This window comes from Acanthochromis polyacanthus, chromosome 9, assembly GCF_021347895.1.
Source record: "Acanthochromis polyacanthus isolate Apoly-LR-REF ecotype Palm Island chromosome 9, KAUST_Apoly_ChrSc, whole genome shotgun sequence".
Lineage (NCBI taxonomy): Eukaryota > Metazoa > Chordata > Actinopteri > Pomacentridae > Acanthochromis > Acanthochromis polyacanthus.
The window spans coordinates 34,131,391-34,152,140 of NC_067121.1; the positions used below are offsets into that span (position 1 = coordinate 34,131,391).

Consider the following 20,750-nt stretch of genomic DNA (forward strand, 5'->3'; position numbering starts at 1 on the left):
TGGAGAATACTACAGTGTTGTTTTTATTGACACGGTTCAAACATACAGAAACAAAATAAAAGGTATGAAGGGACAGCTTCCAAACGACCTGTTATGTGACCTGAAGAGTGGAACCTTCCACTTGTGTTTAGGAAAAGGGTGTTTTGTCGCTATGCAAGTATGGATATGGAATGTGTATTTGATAAGGCAAAAGTCCAGTTGGATTGAGTGTGTATGTCTGTGACACCCGTTCAAAACAGTAGGGACAAAAACATTTAAAAAATAAAGCATGACGAACCAGTGGGAAGTTGTTCGATCTAATCTGAAAGAGCCAATCTCAGAGCAACAATACACTTTGTGTATATGTGATAGTCCATGTCTGCTGAAACAGACTTATCAGAAACACAAGTTTTTAAAAAAAATTTGGTGTATCCAATCAGGTTTTCACTTGCTGCTTTAAATCAGCCTACCTCCAAACCACAGTGAGTGTAAGGGCTCAAACGATAAGTCCAGGTGTTAAGTGTGTATATAAAAAGTGTCAGAGCACCCCCACTTAAATTCCGAGTTGTACAGAAACGTGTGAGTGAATTTCTGTTGGCGAGTGTGTTGATGTGTCTTCTTCAGAGGCCGATGGTGTACGAGCGACCGGCAGGGTTATGGATGGCGGAGCAGGAGGGCTCAGTAACTGCCCATTCATACCAAACTTTCTTCCCGTTGTTGCAGCGCCAGAATCGCACCGTGACATCATCATCCCGGGTTATGGAGATGGGTTGCTATTGAAAAGAGGAAATAGTCACTATTCTGTGAATTTTAAAACTGAGACATTTCTCTGAGTACTGATTGTCTATCTTACCTTGAGGGGGAAGAGGATGGGGAACCAGGAGAACATTCCAGGTGAATGTGTGTCTGGTTTTATACCTGCAGCCAACACACGCAGCATTTAAATATGAACATTTACACTGGAATCTTTTCACAACACGACTTCCTACTTATTTGTCTGACTTACTGAGGGTGACATCTTTGTACAGCGTGGTCTCAAAGTAGCCAGCGAAGCCATGGAGCACTGAGTTACAACCCACTGAGAATCTGAGGCACTGATACCGGTTATTGTTCATGTCTGAAAGAAGATGGGAAAGGTAGCGTCATGTTCAAGTGTATTGCGTACAGGTTTACTGGTGAACCATGTTAATGTTGTGTGTTTTCTACCTGTTGTGGGGTGTGTGAAGGTGAAGCATGGTTTGGGTTCAGCCAACTGGTGGAAGTTATGGAGGCGCACTACGTAAGGAGTCTCAAAATGGCACTCTGGGTCTTTGTCACGTTCCCGGCACCCTCGTACTTCATTGTAGAGCTTGGAGGACGACAGAGGAGCCAGGAAAGACGTGTAGGAGCAAGGGATGCTCACTCCATCATCTGAGGGTGAAATGAGATGAAAAAACAGGGAAAAGGGTAAAGAAGAAGTGATTTGAGATGCAGGGAAGCATGGAAGGTAATGGAGGATAACAAATGCTTTTCACATTGCTCGATGTAGCTAATACCGTAGAAACACTGAACTTTGTCTTCAGTGACTTTGCAGCTACAGTGTCTACACGTAGAATTAATTCTTTTTTAAAAACCTGAAGTACCTTTGAGAAAGTGCTGCGCTCCATCTAAGCACTCTGGGGAGAGTTCATTATCACCAAACGATCCGAGTAGCTCGCTGACAATGATGTCTGCTTTCTCTGGTGCTGCCCATTCACGCATGTCACAGGACACCACCGTCACCTGATCACCCCACTCCTCGAAGCGCCAGTTCTCTAGTCTGAACAACACACATCGATAACATAAGCACTCAAAGTTTCAGGCTTCACTTCATTCCACTGCATGAAATGATGTACAATGTTTAAATACTCTGGAATTGGTTACAAAAATGCAGCCATGTAACTTTGGGAAGGTCTTGCACACCCAATTTTATTACATTTTGTGTGTATCAGGGGTTAAATGCAAATCCGACCACAGGCAAACGTCTCTTTGAAAGGGCTGTTTAATTTTTTATTCATGGGTTCCATCAGTGCCCCGCAGAGAGCGGTGAAATGAAATGTAATTATTTGTTCACATCAAGGACACATCAAGTAAATCCACCTCAGCTTTCATTAAAAAAACACTGAGAAATGAATCATCCAGCCACATTCAGATGGCAAAATTTCCAATGACATGTATTAAAATTTGATGTCTGCACTTCTCCATAATGGGCATGCACATTGAAATGAAAGGATTCTACTCACGTGATTACAGCATTGGGATTTTTCTCGACAGCATAAACCCTCAGCTTCCTGTCTGCTTGTCTGGCAGCACGCAGAGATGCATTGACCAGCGGACCCCTACCGGCTCCCAGCACCATCAACACCCTGCGGCAAAGACGAAACATTTTAGACAATGCTGCCCGCCAAAAGTATGTGATCCTGTTAATATGTGCAAGAGTATAAAGGGAAGAAAGTGATGATTGCAGCCTTTATTTGTGATGCTTTATACACAGATTTAGGTAGAGATACTTACTGAACATTAGTGTCTTTCTGCTCCTCTGGAACTCTGTCTAGCAGACATTTATATACAGCCTGTACACAAAAACAAAACATGTGGATATATTTTGCATCACACTCTTACGGACCATTTACACCTTCTTTAACCCTGAATCCATACAAAAATAGACATCAGTGTTGTGGAAGAGCAACACAAGTGAAAAATCTGTGCTGTATGTAAATGTTATTCTAAAGCTCACTGCCAGAAAAGAAAATAGAGGTAAATAGCTTTATTACCGTGTGTATTTGTTGCCTCGAGTTTGATGTCAAACCAATGGATGGTCTATAAAAACTACACAGTCTGCACAAATTTAGTCTATCATGCAACTTGAAGATCGAAGTAGGTATAATATGATCTTAAGTCTTGAATGACTTTTGTAAATATTATAGATTTCCATATTCACACCATGTCCCGAGAGTAGGAATTTTGAATTTTGGTTAACAATTAGGAGTATTTCTGTATTTCCACCTAAAGTACGTGGAACGTTTAGTCCTAGGAACTGTTTTCAATTAACCGAAAGATTGCTTCAGATCACTAGTTAATTGCCTTTTTCACTGTGGTCTTAAGATCCACAAATATTAGAGGAAGTTAACAAGTGATACAACATTAGGCATGGAAGAGATTGAAGTTGTGTTGATTTTGAATTCCTGCATTGAAAATGGCGTGACTGTCTCAATGCTTAGTAAGACATGAGGAGTAGCAGCAAAGTGTATTCGAAATGCCACACTGAAAGTAAGCAAACCGATTTTGCAGCAAATGTGAGCCCACAGCGCTGGCCTAGCTTAAAGAAAATGTTGTGATTACTCAATCGGAAAAGTGTAATCCCTACCCTGAAGTTCCAGAATTTTTTTTTTTTTCAGAATAAAATAATTTCCCCAAAACTTAATTTAGACCCTGATCCCTGCTATGGAAATGCACCGTCTTCGTCTACAGGTTCCTAATCACTCGGGAAAGTTCATGCAGTGGAAACACAGCTAATGAAAACACTGCAAGTCCTCTCTGCCTGGTCAGCATATGTTTCACTGTTTTAAGTTCACTAAAAGTGTGTAATAGAGTACAGCTGTGTTTGCTGGTCTTACCTGTTGGTACTGTGAATATTTAATAGGATCCTTCTCAAATACTTCATATGTCTGAGACTCCAAGTTGTCCATGAGGGGCTATTTGAAAAAAGAAAGGGAAAAAAAACCCTCAAGTATTCTTCATCAAAAGGTTAAAAAAAAATATGACCAAAACTGAGCCCTTAATCACCTGTAGAGGGGACTGCAGGTAATCTTCGTAGCCCTTGGCAAAGAGCTCGTAGGCATTGGGAGCAGGTCGATTCTGGTTGAGGTATTCCAGGTACTGCAAGTAGGATCGGAAGTCCTTCTCGGTGTGCCGACTGGTGCCTGTGAAGATAAACTGAGCCTCCAGCTGAAAGGAGAGATTGTTTGTATTAAAAGATCGGTTCTGTTGGTGATTAATATCAGCTGAACTAAACAACTTGCAATTATTATTAAATACCTTGAAAAGACGGAAGATTATTCTCTGGTGGGCTTTTGACAAAACAGGGAAGCCCTTCTTATTAGTTAGGAAGATGCTGGTGGGAAGTATGGCTGCTTTGATCGGTTCCCCGAGCCATTTATCAATCACAGCATCCGACGGCATGTCTGCTCCAACTTCAATAGCTTCAGGAACACAAAAATAAAGTACAATTTCAGCGGCAGACAGAACCATAATTATCTCTCAGTGCACTGATTTTGCCTCTGGTTGTTGCTTCGCAATGTGCTCTCTCACCGAGACAGATCCTCTTGTTGTAATCACACAGGGTCCTGAAGGAGTGCCACCTAGAAAAGAAGAGGAAAGTAAACAAAATGAGTCACAGTTATAAAGGAAATCGATGGCAACAGTTTCAGCATGCAGACAGCAGTCAGCTGCTCAGGAAGTGGACTGGCAAGAAACTAACCAGCTCCAAGTCTTCTCATCAACGCTTGTGTCATCAATACAAGTGGCCGTTTCATTCTCAATCAGGTCTTCGCGCATGTCCTCAGACGCCATCAGAGGGACACGTATCCAGAACTAATCAACACGGAGGACAACAGCAGTTAAGTGACAACTTCAGGTGTCTGCCTCACTTTCTTTGCAATCTAAAAGCGATCTATAAGCCTGCATGCTGAGTTTCCCCAATGCAGCGTGTCTTACATTTGAAGTGTGGTGTCCAGTGTGGATGTGGTTTAGCAGCAGTCGGGCAAGATTGGCATTATGGGGGCCATTCAGAGGGAGCATGAACACAGGCAGACCCAAGTAGGCTGAGAAGTTTAGCTCCTGCGCTAAAGCCTGAAGAGAAACACAGGAAAAAGAATGAGACATAAACATACAGACGGGACAAGACACATTTACTCCTGCCACAAAATCAAAGAACCTTCAAAAATGTCCCAATGTAAAGAACTTACAGCCTCTGAGTTTCTGCGTTCTGTTTCGATTTCTGAATCTGCATCGATCCATGGAGAAAGCTTCCCAACAATAAGAGTATTCCAGTCTAAACAGAGCATAATGGATAATTAGGAAAAAGAATCAAGTCATTAACATCTCTTGCCATGTATTACAGCCGTCCCACAGTTTGCTATCAAAGTGTGATAAAAGACTTATGTTAACCCTTTGTCAACACACTGACATTTGAATTAGGTCATACAAGATTACACACAGGATTTAGTTTTTTCTAAGTCTGTAATTACACAACAGATTGTTCGTTCACATGATATAATTTTCTAATTTTAAATTTTATATAATCTCTGATGTCAGACAACACCTTGTTTTTGTCCAGACTTTACCAGTGCTCTTAAGCATAATGTGATTTTTTTTATTAAATTTTTATCTATTTTGTTTTAACAATTTACAGAATATTATAAAAACTGACAAATGAACAGAATAAAGAGAATAAAAAACAAACCTCCATACACTTTGTAATTGTGACAATAACCAGTAATGCACTGTCTATTAGTGCTTAGTAGGTACTAAAATGCCCTGTATAGCAAGATGCTGATTTTAAATTTCATGGATAACAAACTAAGCATAACGAGAACAGACGTGGGAGCCTGACTTGAATGACACAATAGAAAGAAGTCAATCTGAGTAGCTGAACAAGAAGATCTGGAATGCAGGAGAAAAAAACCCACAACCATTATGTAAGTTAACTCTTGCGTCACAATAATCAACCATCGAACATTCATCTGTGGTAAAAATAAAGGCCAGAGATGGATAGGAGCTAATGCTGAAGTATCGGATACTTATAACTTAGAGCTATTTCCACTTCTTCACACTATTACTTCACTATAATTTGGCACAATTGTACTTTTTACTACACCACATTTGTTTTAGAACTTGAGTTATGCTGTAGATTTAGTTTTAAATACAAAATATTATCAACCAATAAATGATGACAATGTCATATTATGGATTAGGACAAAACTTAATTGGTCCCTGAGGTGAAATTCAGACGTTACCATGGGGATTAACAATATCAAATCTTTCCAGAAACACTTACTGTTACTCTGAAAAATCTGCACTCACAGTGTGTACAGTTTTCACGCCAGTTGCTTTCTATTGCAGGGATCTTACTGCACTGCACTGTGCTTATAAATACAAGATGTGAGCACATCTGGCGAGGGCCTATTTCCAGGGGTACCGTTTCTGGAGGAAGCAAATATTAAACTACTGACGACTAGCACCTGACACAGAGGAGATAAGATGGTAGAAACACTGACCTCTTCCACAGAGCAGCAGGTCTGACCGAGTCTGGGCACCGGTTCGGGTTTTAGCGGGCTCCAACTCAAACTCCCTCCGGAACCTCGGGTGGAACAGGGGCATACACAGGAAGTCAAACCTGGACCTCAGAAGAGAAAAAAAAACACATTAACATCAATATTTACGACTTGAGACAAAACACAACCTCGTTTTCTAAATTATCCTCCAGACAGTTCACTAACTAAAACATCCTGAGTGAGTTTAACGATCACTTAACCGGTGTCGAGCATCGTTGTGATGTGCACGTGCTTATAATTCACCGGCTAGCTTAGCAACCATCACGCACTGTCATTGTGCTAGCAACGCTGAGTCCTTCCCTAAAGCACATTTTATCTTTTAAAAAATAACGTGCAGAATAAATCGTCTCCTCACCCAAGTTTGGCGACCGCAGCTAACGTGTCTGCTATCTCCGGCACACAATTCAAATCTCTCCCGCAGGACACCCTGCTCCCCGTACTGGCCGACGCCATGATTTTTGCCGACTGAATGAATTGACTGGAAACCGTCTTGTTGCTATGTCTTTCGAGGAAACTGACGCCATCTTGGCTCCGCATCGACATGCACGTTCACTATGTAGTAAGGCGTTTTGGAGCCAAGATGGCACAGCAGTGTGTCAGTTGTACATCTCGTAAATTGTCGCGATATTTCTAAGTTCTGGGTCTTTCACTTTATAAACGTTCACAGTTGATGAGTTCATGATTTCAAAGTTTTGTTTCAATACGTAAATGTTTTCAGCTAAGACATTTCTCCATACCCGTACAATAGACAGTATTTCAATGCATCATTACAGTACTTTTTGCGCGGTGAACAGCATTCTATGCTTTTTGCACTGTATCATCGTGTAGCAAATATCATTTTGCACTACTGTGTTTTCATATTGCTTTCTAGCTTGCAAATATCTGTATATATTGTGTTATATTTATTTTATTACTACTATGTTCCCCTGTTCTTCTTCCTATAGTTTCTTTGTTTTTATTATTCTCTTTCAACATTCCTAGGGTCACAACAACAGCCCAAACCAAATTCATTCTATGGCGTGTACATACTTGGCCATTAAAGCTGATTCTGACTCTGATATATTTGTCTGCTGAAAATGATTAAATAATACACACCGCCCCCCCCCCCCCAAAAAAAAACAAACAAACAAAAAAAAAACTAAAAACTAACCTTAACCCAGACCAAAAACAATGCCTAACCCTAAAGAAACGTTTTTGCACTTTTACTTTTTTCAGTAACAACAACATGGCCAAGAAAACACTGTTTCCCCTCATGGGGACCCAAATGAGGTCCCCACAAATGACATTTCTTTTGGTTTTCCTATGGTTGTGGGGACATTAGGTCCCCACAAGAATAGCCACCACCTGATCACCCCCCCCCCACACACACACACACACACACACACACACACATATGTGCCTTCTAATTGTATTTGCATCTCTCACGTTTTAGATGCTGCTACAGTGTGGAAAGCACAAGTCTGTTAGATATTAAAATCCTGCTGTTGATGTCTTAATCTCTCAGAGACAAACTGAAAATGATGTGAAGGGTTTAACTTTCTAACAACTCCCAAGATGTCACTCAGCATGTGAAGTTTGCAGAATGTGGCTTCTGTGGATATCAAATTCACAGCATGCAGGCGAAAATCTCACTACAAGCGCAAATGCTTTTGGAAATAGGCCTGTGTGTGCATGTGCTTATTTGTGCAAGCTGTCATATCTGCAAGAGCTATAAAAGGGTAAAACCTCAAAGTACGAGTCAGGTGAGACAGGAAAAGTCGGTGGCAGCGTTCCCCAGTGCAAACCAGGATTTGAGGGGTTTATGACTGTGTTTGATCAGCTTTCACTGGATGGACTCCGGTTTAATCTGTGTTTGAGGAGTACTTTTTATTTGGCTTTCAACCGAAAAAGAGGTTCTGATTTTGGGATTGGGGAATCTAATCACATCTGCATCTACACTGTTATGGCTTTGGAGGATATTTGTCGCTTCAAAGGCAGGCATCACAAGTGGTTTCCTTTTTCATCTTTGGAGGATACACACACATCTCTTTATATGATGGACTATTTCAACCTCAGGTGGAGAGCATTGAGGACATCAGAAAAAAATAATGCGATTCCACTTGACTTTTTCATGCCACCTTCACCAAACTCTGGCTCTTTCTGCCTTCCCAACCACTCCTCGACTGTTCGGAGGCCTTTCCCTTTGTCTCATGGGACAACCACCCTGGGTTTCATCTTCCAAGGCGGGGTAATAGCAGCTGCAGATACACGTGCCAGTGCTGGAGGGCTTGTTGCCTGCCCCGCTGTTCATAAGATTACCCCCATTCACTCCCATTTAGTTGTCACTTCTTCTGGTAGCGGTGCAGACTGCATGCTGTGGGAACGAATCCTGACTCGAGAGATCAGACTCTACCAACTGCGGCACAGACGTCGCCTTTCAATACGTGGCACAGCCAAGCTCCTCTCCTTCATGCTGCATCCCTTTAAAGGTACTGAAGTGTGTGTGGCTCTTACTCTGTGTGGCTGGGATAAGGAAGCAGGCGACTGTGCATCGGAATTAGGGGACTCATACTTCATGTCTGATGAAAGCTCCTCAGCTGCTGTTACCAGAATAACAGATTCTACATCTCGTAACAGTGGCCCAAAGCTTATATACGTGTGCAGCGATGGAGCCCGACTGCAGGGAGATATCTTCTCTGTGGGCTCAGGTTCTCCTTATGCTTACGGAGTTCTGGACGGAGGCCTGAAGTGGAGCCTGAGTAAAGATGAAGCTATCTCCTTGGCAAGAGAAGCAGTGTTCAGAGCCACTCACAGGGATGCATACTCAGGAAACAACGTGGACCTTTTTCACATCACAGCCCAGGGATGGAGCCAAAGAAAGAGGGAGGACTTGAAAGAGGAATATTACAGAGACATGGAGAGGAGGAGTAAAGATAAGAGGAAAGATAAAGAGGGACTGAAGTGAATGCTGCTAAATTAAGCAAAGCGTTTATGTGTGCGTGTGTGTGGGAGGAAATGATGGGATCGGGGTAAAATTTAGACAAAGGAACTCTTCACACATCTAGTAGGTGTGTAGGAGAGGGATGAGCATTTCCAAAAGTTTCAAAAAGACTCCCACACACACTATGTAACTTGCAAAAATACATTCATTCACTACGATTCGGTGCTTGATCTCTATCCGGATAATGGTTTGATTCAAAGACGAGCCAGTTTATAAATACTGAATGGCTGTAACTTAGCAAACAATCATCACACCCTACACACAGTAGGAAGACCTGAATTAGAAAACATCCTTCTATTGAAAGTTAATTTTTAATAATATCAAGACAGAATCATAAAAATCCCACACAATCAGTAATTGTGTATTGATCCTATGGCTGGGAACCTTTCTGTGTTACAGCAGCAAAAAAGGAAGTGTAAAAGATACAGGGAGCATCAGTGAAAAAAAATAAACAAGAAATAATCAAAGTATCATAATATTGTACAGATTCTTCTACATGTCAAAAATCTAGGTATGAGACAAAGGGTTATTCTACGCTTTAAAAAATTAACTCAGAGACACTGTTTAACTGTAATTTTGTTTAACAATTTATTGTTATTTTAAATATTTTTTCCTGTTTTATTGAACCACAAATAATCATATATTATTAATAATAATAATAATAATAATAATAATAATAACACAAAAATCACAAAAAAGTATTTATTTACATTGTGAATGTAAAAAGAAAAATAACACAGGCCAAGGGTGTACTAAATGTCCGATTAAAAAATCTGCGTTTTTATACACGCTAATTTGTTCTTCTAAATCTCAAAAACTACACAGTTTTTACTGTAAATATTAAACAAAAATCAGAAAAATAGTGTTATTTTATAGAGATCTGCTCTTATTTAATGGCAAAATTATGTATAATAATTCATAAAAACATAAAATATGATTTTAAACCATCAGTTTTGTTAAATTACAGATATCATGTAAAATCACAGAAAAAGTGTCATATGTTCTTTTACAATGCACTATCATAAAATTACACTGTTTTATTGTATTTAAATCAGCTTAACTGACCCCACTTTATAGAATTTTACAATTTGTTTTGTTTTTTGTTTTTTGCAATTTTTGAACGTTATTACTCCCTCATTTGTTCATCTACTTTTTGTGGTATGCTTGCTGCCAGATTTTTGCTATTTTTATGGATTTTTTTAAACAGTGTACAGCAGAAAAATCACTGTTATTAACTCGATCCTTCCATGAGTAGAAAATACAGATATTGCACAGATGTTCCAATATGTGGAAAAAAATGTGTAAAATAGAGTTTTAAACGTACAAAGTATTCATATGCCCAGGTGTGTATATTCATATTATCTGTCTGGAACTGGATGAAGAACTCCAAAGAACTCCAGCCTGTGATCCTAATGTGGATTGAACAGTGTCTTTGATAATGAATGGATGGATGGAATGTACACCTTTATTATTATTATTATTATGACGTGCAGTTTGTTTGGGTCACATTTTGTTGAGGTCCTCCGCAGCCACAGGGGGCGCTGTGGGATTTTTCCTCCATGAACCTAATAAACCGTCCTGCTGTTACACGGCGGAAGGTGCTTGCTCATCAGACACTTTCAAAGATGGCTCTTGCTAGTGTGTTGGACAGTGATTGTGCGGATTTTTCGTTTGATAAATGTCAGCCCTTTGGTTTTGCTGGTGGACCTGAACACAGCGGTCTGGGATTCGAGTCTGCGCCGGGAGATGGACTCAGTTTTTCCGTTAGAAACCCGCTTTGTGCGACAGACGAGGACGGCGTCGAGAGGAAAATAGAGTTTCTGCATGGAACCACCACTTTAGCGTTTAAAGTAAGTTAATTATTGGCTTATTCTCGATAGCTGGTATTACGAGACTCATGTGAATTGTACAGTTGGCAAAATATGTGTCTTGTGAACTCTAAATGATTTATAAAACAAGTTTCACGGTTTATATAATATCGTATTGCTAATGTTAGCATGCTAGCGTGGCTACAAAGCGCTTTCTCATGGCAGATAGTCACCTGTGATAATCCGTTTTTGGCATTTCTAGCTTCATAAACCGCTCTGTAAACGTAGTCAGGTCTTTTCTATTTGCACCAAGTGTAGTAATGTATTCTGCAGTATATATTTTGAGAAGCGCAAACTGTTCATATTGAAGTTGTTCGCAGTACAAGAATTTAAGCTTGTGTTTTCTACGAGGCTATGTCGGTATGAATTTATAATATGCAAGAACAGTCAATGCTGCCTTTGTGTATTTTACAAGTAAAAAGAGGTGCCCGTTTGTCTGCTGTGTATTGTCTACGTAAATCTATAATTACACCATCATTTGTCTTGCTTATCGGTTATGGGATTGAGAACAAGTATCTCACAAGTCTGAAAAATGTTTGTTTGGAATAGCTGTGAACCAGATGATTTATCATGGATGTGCTCAGTGATGTTAAAGGGGAACTTCGTTTTTTCCCAACCTGGGGTCTGTTTTCATATGTCATTTTAATACATGTGAGTGATGGAGAAATGAATTTTCGACATAGCTCCAGAATTTAGCCAGGCAGGCAAACTTGGCCCCCCCGCGTCAAAGTCCGCCCAAACGTGCTTTTTTCCCCTCACTGACCGGCTCGGATAGTCTCAATGAATGTCCCACAACATACTAGAGATGAGAAGTGAACGAAAACCTCCACATTACCTGGCGATCGCTCTTTGTTGTGGTCTGTATCCAAATCTCAGGACGCGAGAAAGCAAATCTCGTTCCGAAATCGCGCGATAGCTCGCGATAGCCATCTGTATCTGCACAATATGTTGTTGACTGGTCACATTGCAGAAAGTGGGATGAAGTGAGGCAAACTGCCTCAAACCCATCATGCTACAAACTTGTCGCTGCTTGATATGAAAGATAACTGAAGAAGTGGTCGGATTTCATAGCGAACATTTACAGGAGTCTGCCTAATAGAACATAATTTACTTTTTGAATCTGTTGTAAAGGTGCAGAGTTTGTTGATATGCAAATCCACATATGCACAACACAATGAGCTAGAAATAATAAAAACGAGATTTGGTTGCCAAACAATGCTTTGTCAGTTGAAATATTGCTACTGTGGAAAGGATCATGTTGACTCAAAACATGTACTCTTTCTGCTAGTGTCTTGCAATTGTCGGCAAAGCAACTAATCTGTTTTACATCAGCACCACAGATCTTTGTAAATTGCCATATCTGATGGAATTACAGTAGAAACATATGTTTTAGATGTCTTTGCCGGTGTTTTACCGTATGAGAAATGTTCCCAATGGCTTTCATTTAGCCATTCATGATTTATTCTTTCTATATTTCATTCATCTGGTGAAAATTTCTGTATTTTATCAACATCATGGCATGTTTCACATGTAATTATAACATTGTTAGTTTTTGCTGTGTCATGCAGAACACTCCATGCAATGTACAATTGCAATTTATTTCAGAATCAGCTCTCATGGCCCAGTACCTCCACAACATGCAAATAATTTGGTTTTGACTGTTGATGATACAGTGCAAAAAGTACTGTACCTATCCACTGGAGTACTGCATATTGTACAAGTGTGGAGGAATGGCTCAGCTGTTTGAGGGTGATGGCAGTGGGGAGGAAGTTGTTCTTGTGTCTGGTGGTTTTATTGTACATGGCTCTGTAGCGCCTGCCAGAGAGGAGTGGCAAAATGCGTGTTTCACATGTATTTAATGTCAATTTCTGGATTTTGTTGCAAAGAGGATTTTTTTTTTGGTGTTTCCCAAAAGGTTTTAGGCGCACCTCCAAGGTGGTTTTAGTCAGCACTCAGCAGCTAAGAAAAACCACCAATTTTTACAGCAAATGATGACTGTGTAATCCGATGATTCTTTCAATGTTATTGCCAGAACCACGCATGAAATTCTGTTGGAAGAGGATGTGAAGTATTACATATAGTTGGTAGAAGCCTTTTAAAAACTGATGAGTCATGATGGTAACACACCACAAGCGGATCTCTCAAAAAACTAAAATGCACCGAAATAGAAACGAACAAAATTGTGAGGTGCTCCCTTTGATCTGGTGAAAGTAAAGTACAAAGTAGGAGATCTGAAAGCACTAATGAATGTGAAGAACTGGGATTTCTCAAAAGTTCAGAGACTGGCTGCTTATTTGTGCTATAAAGGTTTCAGCAAAGCTCAAATGCTGATAAATGTGTTTTCAGGTGGGTTTACTTTCCCCCAGGGATACTTTTTTAATTATCTGCAAGTCTCATTAAAGACAGCAGAACCCAAAATGAAGTGATGCAACTAACAGGATTGTGTAACAGACTGATGCAGACTCTGCCTCTGCACCACTGAGTGAAAACGCTTTAAAAAACCCACAAAAGAGCTATGTTGTTGTGTTTGGATGACATATCTTGTCATTACAACAAAAACAGCCATTGTAGCTTTTTTTTTTCCCTCTCTGTTTGTCAAATGCAGCAGAGCGAGCAGTGCAGATTTTGAACTACATTCCTGTGGCTGTTTTTGGTCTCTTCAGGGGATTTGTTGATAAAAATAAAAGATAAAAATAACGTCATCTTTATCCCTTAATCCCTAAATGAAAACCTTCCCAGCAGACATCTTTCTCTGACTGGCCAAATCTGTTGTCTTCACTGTAGTACTATGCTGCTTTTGTGACTGTCACTTCAGTGATAGAGGATTTTGGCAGAGAGAGGAGAAGTCTTTCCTCTTATCCAGCAGCTTCCTGGTAGAGCTGAGCTATACATCACGCCTGTCTGACAGCTACAGAAGCACATTTTTGCCTTGTTTAGGCAGAACTGCTGTAAGAGCCGGCTATGCTTAAACTGTACAGATTTACATTTATAGCAAGTGACTGTTCTGTACAAAATAATGGCGAAAAAGGGAGCCACTTATCTGCAGTGTCCCCAATTTGTGCTGTGAACTTAATGGAAATGAAAAGGACCCATACATCAGTGGTGCTGCTGGGATCCGTGTGGGTTACGCTTAACCATATGTCTGTCACAGTAGATACAGATATATGTTACACATGGGGCTGTGATGTATTAGAATGTATTCTGGGGGAATACTCAAAGATGTGAGCAGCTTGATCCATCAGTGTCTGCTCTGTTGGACTGTGTTCCTCTCCCTCTGTTCTGTTCCTCTCCCTCTGTTCTGTTCATCTCTAACATGTTGCCTCTCTCAGTTCCAGCATGGAGTCATTGTTGCGGTGGACTCTCGGGCCACGGCGGGCTCCTACATCGCCTCGCAGACGGTGAAGAAGGTGATTGAGATCAACCCCTACCTGCTGGGTACCATGGCCGGAGGAGCCGCAGACTGCAGCTTCTGGGAGCGCCTGCTGGCCCGTCAGTGCCGCATCTATGAGCTGCGCAACAAGGAGCGCATCTCAGTGGCAGCAGCCTCCAAACTGCTGGCTAACATGGTGTACCAGTACAAGGGCATGGGGCTCAGCATGGGAACCATGGTGTGTGGCTGGGACAAGAGAGGCCCAGGTAATACAACAGCTGCATGCCAGTATATTATGTTTATTTATGTACTGATAACAAATGACATTTTTTGTCCTAAAAAACAGTTTGTAATGCATCACGTCAAGACTGTATACAAATGATTTTTAAATACTGATGTATACATTTCAGCATTTTTGATGTTTAGTATATTTTTTTGTTTCTGCTTTGTTTTAAGTATGGATTGACCGAAAACAGTATTTGGAACCGATGCACATTATATGTAGTGGTTTAACAGCATGTGATAGCAGAGAATTCATAATCAGGCTTCTTCATGAAAAGGATGACTTTAACTGAATCTGTAAAATAGAAATAAGAGTGATGCAATTAGAATACTCTCCTTTGTTTATGTGGGATCGACTGAGATCGTTCAGTTGTCTGCTGTTCTGTTTTCTTCATATTTCGCTGTTCTATCACTTTTATTGCCCACCGAGGTTCATATCTAAAAGGATTATTAATTATTGTTTTCCAGACTGTAGCTGCCGCAAGCTGTTAGCAAAGCCTTATCCAATGGGAGGGAAGCTAAATTACTGGTTTGTGGCAACAGTTTGGGTTTCTTCTTCAGTTTTTGCATTTCTGAGACCACAGAGTAATACAGACAGAGGAGGTTGTAGCAGACCTCAATTAGTGCATTTAATTTATCAATAATCAGTCAATAAAAATACTACAGTCGCAACTATAATCAACCAGGCCAATCAGCGGTCTATCCCTGGTTCTAAGGTGCCTCGACTGGATTTGTAATTTAAGCCAGTAAAGCAGAACAACTGAGAAAACTGGCAACTGCTTTGGTAATCAGTTATTGAGTAAAGTAAAATGAGGACTTTCTGCTGACTTAAATGAAATGTCTTCAGGTCTTTGACTGTTGGACAGAAAAAAACAATCTATTTGCATTAATTGAACTTTTGAAAATCTCTAGTATAGCTTCTCCTGGCTGGTGTTCTTATTTCTGTAAGCTGCATCATTAATTAGTTCAAGACCAAAACAATCAGCAGGCTAATCAATGTCGGGAAAGGGTATTTGCAGCCCCTGTATTAAAAAGTGGTATGGATCTCAGCTCAGAAGAACAAAGAAAAGCATTCTGGCTTTATTTGGATGTTTGTAATAGAAAAAATGGGAAATGTGAGGAAAGAGCTCAGCGATGACCTGGTGTAAAGGTCCGGCTGGGATTTAAACCAAGGACTCAGATGCTGAGGGCAGTTTCTCCTCATCTAGTTTTCATTTGAAAGCATAGAGTGCAGTATATCTTATTTTGTTTAGGTCTATATTGATTTGCTGCAGAAAATGGATTGTAGCTGTCACCATTTTGGAGTTTTAAGTCATCAGATATGTCTTCATGACAACATTTTTAGCATCATTTAAGCTTTGTTTTCTGATTTTTAACCGCTTACTGGAGCTATCCCTTGTTCACCTACAGGTCAATTGCAACACTGCAAGTTTATTTGAAAATTCAGGCAGTACACATTAATTGTCCACTCCTGGCACATGATTTATACTCGATGTATATGTATCAAGTAGGGCTGCTACAAATGATTACTTCTATTGTTGACAGGTCTTGGCAGTTAGTTTTCTGCCAGAAAATGTCGAAAAACAACCAGCTGTGTTTCTCATTGCCTGATTTGTTGTTCTCAGGTGTCTTGTTTTGTCCACAACCCGAAGAAGTTTAGTTCAGTCTTAAAGAAAAGCAATAGAAAATAATAATGTTCCATTTTAAGAAACCAAATTCAGAGAGTTTTGACCTTTTCTTTCTTTAAAAATGTACCAAAATCAATTAAACGATTGTCGGACTAATTGGTAACTAATTCAGTAGATTGAAGCTCTAGTATGTGGAGGTTTTAGCGTGTTAATTCCCTGATCACGTATCACATTTGTTTGCCATTGTTCTAATCATGCCGCATCTGCCAAGGTTGTTTAATCCACTGTGAATTTTTGATTTGCATTCATTATTTACTGACTGAGGTTGAATGTGAGTGAATAGTTGTTCAGCAGTTATTCTTGATAAGAAAACAGCAGATTATCTACTCCTAATTATGAACTGATTTAAAGAAATTCTTCCATAATGGTCTTTATTTTTTGTTCTCAGAAAGGTCCGCTCATGTCCTGTTGTTTCCAAAGAAAAACATGTCGTTCCCGGAGTTGTCCACTAGATGGTACTGCCGCCCCTCTTTTGCTCTGCCCCTGTTTGTGATTAAAGCTTTTGGATGCCACACAGCGTGAGGCCGTACATCACAGAAGGTGTGCTTAAAGAGGCCGCCACAATGACACAGTAATGGGAAATCGATGAGGCTGGGACTGCGGGCCAGCGAGAGCGCAGCGGGATGATGGACGTCGGGTCTCAGCCTTGGACAATTGGGTCGCATGCATAATGCCCGTACACCCGCTGAGATCGATGCCAGCTCTGTCTGGAAAGCAGAGGGGTCTGTGTGAACAATGACAGCCCGCCAGTATGCCAACAAACGTAAATGACACGTGCTAAATCCCGGGCAATCAATTGGGGAAATAATGATCCCTGTATAAGTTCAATAGGTGTGGGAGCTTTGCCACGACTCCCACAATGCCAATGATTGAATGGAGAGGTAAATGTCATGTAAATTAAATCAATCGCGATTAGGCGGGAAGCTCATTAGCCAGCTACAATCATGTCAAGAGCACTTATTCTCCTGATGAAGTGTCTTAAGCTGCATGCAAAATAAATCGAATAAAAGCGATGTTGAGGAGCTTGACAAATATGGCTCTATGTAATAACGTTAAATGTTATGACACTTGTAATCAGTGTACAGTTAAAGCCTGATAGCTGGGTAGCAGCTTTGCTTTTGACAGAGATGAGTGACTGCAGCCTTTGTGGCATCCTCTAGCGCTCCGTACAAAAACATGAAAGGTTTGTAATAAGGTGACATGTGATTAAAAGGGATGCAGCCTCATGACAAAAAAAGTGGAGTCGTGTGTTTTATGAAGCCTCATCAGAGAAGACCCATGTGGCACTCAGTTTTACAGCCACTCCCAAGAGGGTGATGTAATAGTTTTTTTTTCCTTCCCTCCTCTGTACAACTGCTGCTCTCTTTACTCGTGAGCCAGTTGTCAGTTCTAGTGGGAAGGACAGATGACAGACAGTGACCCATTTGATGCTAGCCACCCATGCATCACACTGTGCTCCTCACCTACGTCCAAAAGCTGCCAGTCCAGCCAGCTGCACAGGCTGCTGTTTACAGGAAAAAAAAGGCTCCTAAAGCACCTGTCAGTTGATTGATGGAGTGGAAGCAGCCTCTCCCGGCCTTCACTGCTGCTGCACTGCTCCGCCATCCACACAATATGCCTCCACTTCCACTTTAATGTGGGCCGTCGTGAATTTCCCCCCATTTTTCTTCTCCCGTTTTCTGAGCACTCGCCACAGCCCGAGCCTCGTTTCTTTGCGTCAGTGTTTGAGCTCCGTCAAACGCTGTCGCATCGGGCTCTACAAAGACCCCAGGTGTGTTTGAAAAGGAATGGATGTGGAAAGTGTTTTTGGGTGCCGCTGTGCTGCTATACTTGGACCTCCTAAAGAGTCCTCATCCACCTCCGTCAACTCTGCTACTCAACACAAGAGGCTGCCTTTACAACTCTCTCTCCCTGACTATTATGTTTTTAACGAGTCCCTCACAGTTTTCAAGAGGAACAGGCAGGTCTTGGAATGGCAAATTACCCCTGTGCATAGGCAGGCACTGGATGATTATCATGGCAAGCTAACAACAGACTGAGGAAGCTGCAATTTACCAGTTGAAAGCAATGGTAAGCTTTTTTTTTTTTTTTTCAGAGAAGCAAGTGGCTCTCTATCCCTAATAGACTGTCACTAGTTTAGCTGAGAAGCTCTGCAAGCGAGGATGTGCAATCTGAGGGCATTTTGAAGTGTTTTTTAATGTGGCAGATGAGCGATCGTGGCGGATATTAAACAGTTTTACATGCATGTGTTCCTGCGCTTTTCTGTGCGAGCATCATTTTCACAGGCTTTGCTTTGTGAAAGCGCGATGAAAAACATGCCTTTTCGCCGGCTCTCTCTTTACCATCTGCAGGCTGGCTGTGGGCGAGCTCATAGCCGGCTGCAAGTCACCCGTTCCACGTCACTCCAGGATCAGAGTGTGTCATGGCGCGGAACAAAATGTCTCGCGTGCGTCTGCGAAGCGTGGCGCGGAGGAAACTGTCCCTCACAGGTCCATCAGAGCATTGCGGGTCTGCGGTGCACATGGGATTACACGTTTGGTCAGTTTGGTGAGAGGCGAGCTCACACCTCCATGTGATGTTGGAGTGTGTAGAAATGAAGAATGTCTGCAGCAGCGTGCATGTATGTGTGGACGGCTACCAATGTGCTGTACTTGTCTGCTGTCCACAGAACGTGAGCACACTGTTTTTTTTGCGCTCCCCTGTGAGGTACGAGATGCAGTTACCTGTGCAGCTCAGGTTGTGGGTCGATAGTTAATTTTTGGCCTGTTTGCAGGGATCAATAAGATCCAGAGCGGGGCCCTTGGGCAGACAGCGATGTGGCCCTCGCCTCGTCAGCAGGTTCCAGGGCCGGCTTCGTTTTACTTGAAGAGGATGCAGCTGTTCATATCTGCCAGCCTTACTTCACTTGGAGAGGTTGCAGCTGTTCATATTCTCTCTCTGGAGGACATGGTGTATGTGCGTTTACAAGATTGTGTGTTTGTTTGTGGGAGATTGGTGGTGTTAGATGCACACCATTTCAGCTCTCCTGACAAAGCTCAACACCTGAATCAGGAGGAATGCAATTCTCTTTGCACTGTTTTTTCCTGCCTGTCTTTGTCTTCCTGCACTCTTGACCTCTCTTTCTGTGCTTTCTCCTCAGGCTTGTACTACGTCGACTCAGAGGGGAACCGGGTGTGCGGCGACTTGTTTGCGGTAGGCTCGGGCTCCATGTACGCCTATGGAGTGATGGACAGCGGCCTGCGGCACGATCTGACCGTGGAGGAGGCCTGTGAGCTCGGCCGTCGCGCCATCTACCAGGCCACTTACCGTGACGCCTACAGTGGAGGGCAGGTTAACCTGTACCATGTCCACAGCGACGGCTGGACCAGAGTGTCCCAGGAAGATGTGCTCATTTTGCACCAGCAATACAAGGATCAGGCATAATTGGTTAAATGTAGAGAAAAGCAGTCGAGAAGGGGAGAGACTGGGGAGGGGTCGGAGTTCATTGTAATCTTTAAACTGTTTTGAAATGTCAATAGGGTCATCTGTAATAAAAAGGACTCATCAGCCAATTGGCTTCCACTTGCATTACTCCTGTTGCTTGTTGCTAGCTTAGAGCTTCATGTTGTACATTTTTAACAATGCCAGTGAGCTCCACTCACCCTGCACAGTGTGATTTGAGGGGCTGCAGAGAGCAGGCCGATGACTCAAACATGCTTTAATACAGTGTGGGAGTAGTGTGTTGCTTGCCCTACATACATTTCATTTGGATCGTACCCTGCAAAACTACATCTTCCTCAATAAAACCTGTGATGTTCTTTTTTTCAAGAGAGTTTCTTTTGTTATTTTTGCACGAGCCCAGATTCCACCTCCGGGTCACGAGATACCGAGCCTCAGAATTTGTTCTGTAAATGTATAGGCTCGTTGCATCCCGGCACCCTTTTGATGTTGTCATTTTGCCGCTGTTTGTGTTTACATTTCAGTCATCTGTTCCCCCCCAGCTGTTGAGATTCTGAGGTACATCAGCGCCTGTTTAGTCTCCTATATGTTCTGCGTTTATTAGCAGGGAGTAGCGCTGTCTAAATAGCACTATTTAATTGCATACCACCAGCCTCAGTAATTGTGCCTCCTGAGTTGTAACAGTGTGTTTTCTTCCCCTCATTGATAATGTTCCCTTCCTCCGCTCACGTTGCACAAATACGTCTTTTAATTGGAAGGGGAAATTTATTCTTTAATTCCTCCCTGACACAC

General features: G+C 41.6%; 3 protein-coding genes across 4 annotated transcripts; 2 read left to right on the plus strand and 1 right to left on the minus strand.

The window, feature by feature from the left end:
- Positions 1-6,831, minus strand: prmt5 (protein arginine methyltransferase 5). Of its 2 annotated transcripts, none has more exons than XM_022197188.2 (16): positions 6,688-6,831; positions 6,276-6,394; positions 4,965-5,050; positions 4,714-4,848; positions 4,478-4,590; positions 4,309-4,358; positions 4,036-4,199; positions 3,784-3,945; positions 3,615-3,692; positions 2,512-2,570; positions 2,241-2,363; positions 1,602-1,777; positions 1,186-1,389; positions 986-1,096; positions 833-897; positions 1-752 (listed from the first exon to the last, which is right to left on the minus strand). In XM_022197188.2, the coding sequence occupies exons 1-16, from the start codon at positions 6,783-6,785 to the stop codon at positions 600-602; spliced, it is 1,896 nt and encodes a 631-aa protein (XP_022052880.1). In that variant the 5' UTR covers positions 6,786-6,831; the 3' UTR covers positions 1-599. The 2 variants fall into 2 exon arrangements, with proteins under 2 accessions (XP_022052880.1, XP_022052879.1); XM_022197187.2 differs by having other exon boundaries at positions 6,276-6,400; positions 6,688-6,821.
- Positions 6,832-8,442: 1,611 nt separating this feature from the next.
- psmb11a (proteasome 20S subunit beta 11a) lies at positions 8,443-9,899 on the plus strand. The gene has a single exon (XM_051953690.1). It carries the CDS (start codon positions 8,443-8,445, stop codon positions 9,274-9,276), a length of 834 nt encoding a protein of 277 aa, XP_051809650.1. The 3' UTR covers positions 9,277-9,899.
- A 966-nt stretch (positions 9,900-10,865) lies between these two features.
- On the plus strand, positions 10,866-20,327 carry psmb5 (proteasome 20S subunit beta 5). The gene is made up of 3 exons (XM_022197189.2): positions 10,866-11,162; positions 14,510-14,816; positions 19,660-20,327. Exons 1-3 carry the CDS (start codon positions 10,872-10,874, stop codon positions 19,941-19,943), a joined length of 882 nt encoding a protein of 293 aa, XP_022052881.2. The 5' UTR covers positions 10,866-10,871; the 3' UTR covers positions 19,944-20,327.
- Positions 20,328-20,750: the final 423 nt, after the last annotated feature.

Coding starts and splice junctions, on each gene's coding strand:
- prmt5 (XM_022197187.2), bottom strand. CDS start 6,785: ATGGCGTCGGCCAGTACGGGGAGCAGGGTGTCCTGCGGGAGAGATTTG. Junction 4,591..4,713: donor CTGGACACCACACTTCAAAT/GTAAGACACGCT, acceptor CGTGTTGATTAG/TTCTGGATACGTGTCCCTCT. Junction 1,390..1,601: donor AGCGCAGCACTTTCTCAAAG/GTACTTCAGGTT, acceptor TTTCACCCTCAG/ATGATGGAGTGAGCATCCCT.
- psmb11a (XM_051953690.1), top strand. CDS start 8,443: ATGCCACCTTCACCAAACTCTGGCTCTTTCTGCCTTCCCAACCACTCC.
- psmb5 (XM_022197189.2), top strand. CDS start 10,872: ATGAACCTAATAAACCGTCCTGCTGTTACACGGCGGAAGGTGCTTGCT. Junction 11,163..14,509: donor CCACCACTTTAGCGTTTAAA/GTAAGTTAATTA, acceptor TGCCTCTCTCAG/TTCCAGCATGGAGTCATTGT. Junction 14,817..19,659: donor CTGGGACAAGAGAGGCCCAG/GTAATACAACAG, acceptor CTTTCTCCTCAG/GCTTGTACTACGTCGACTCA.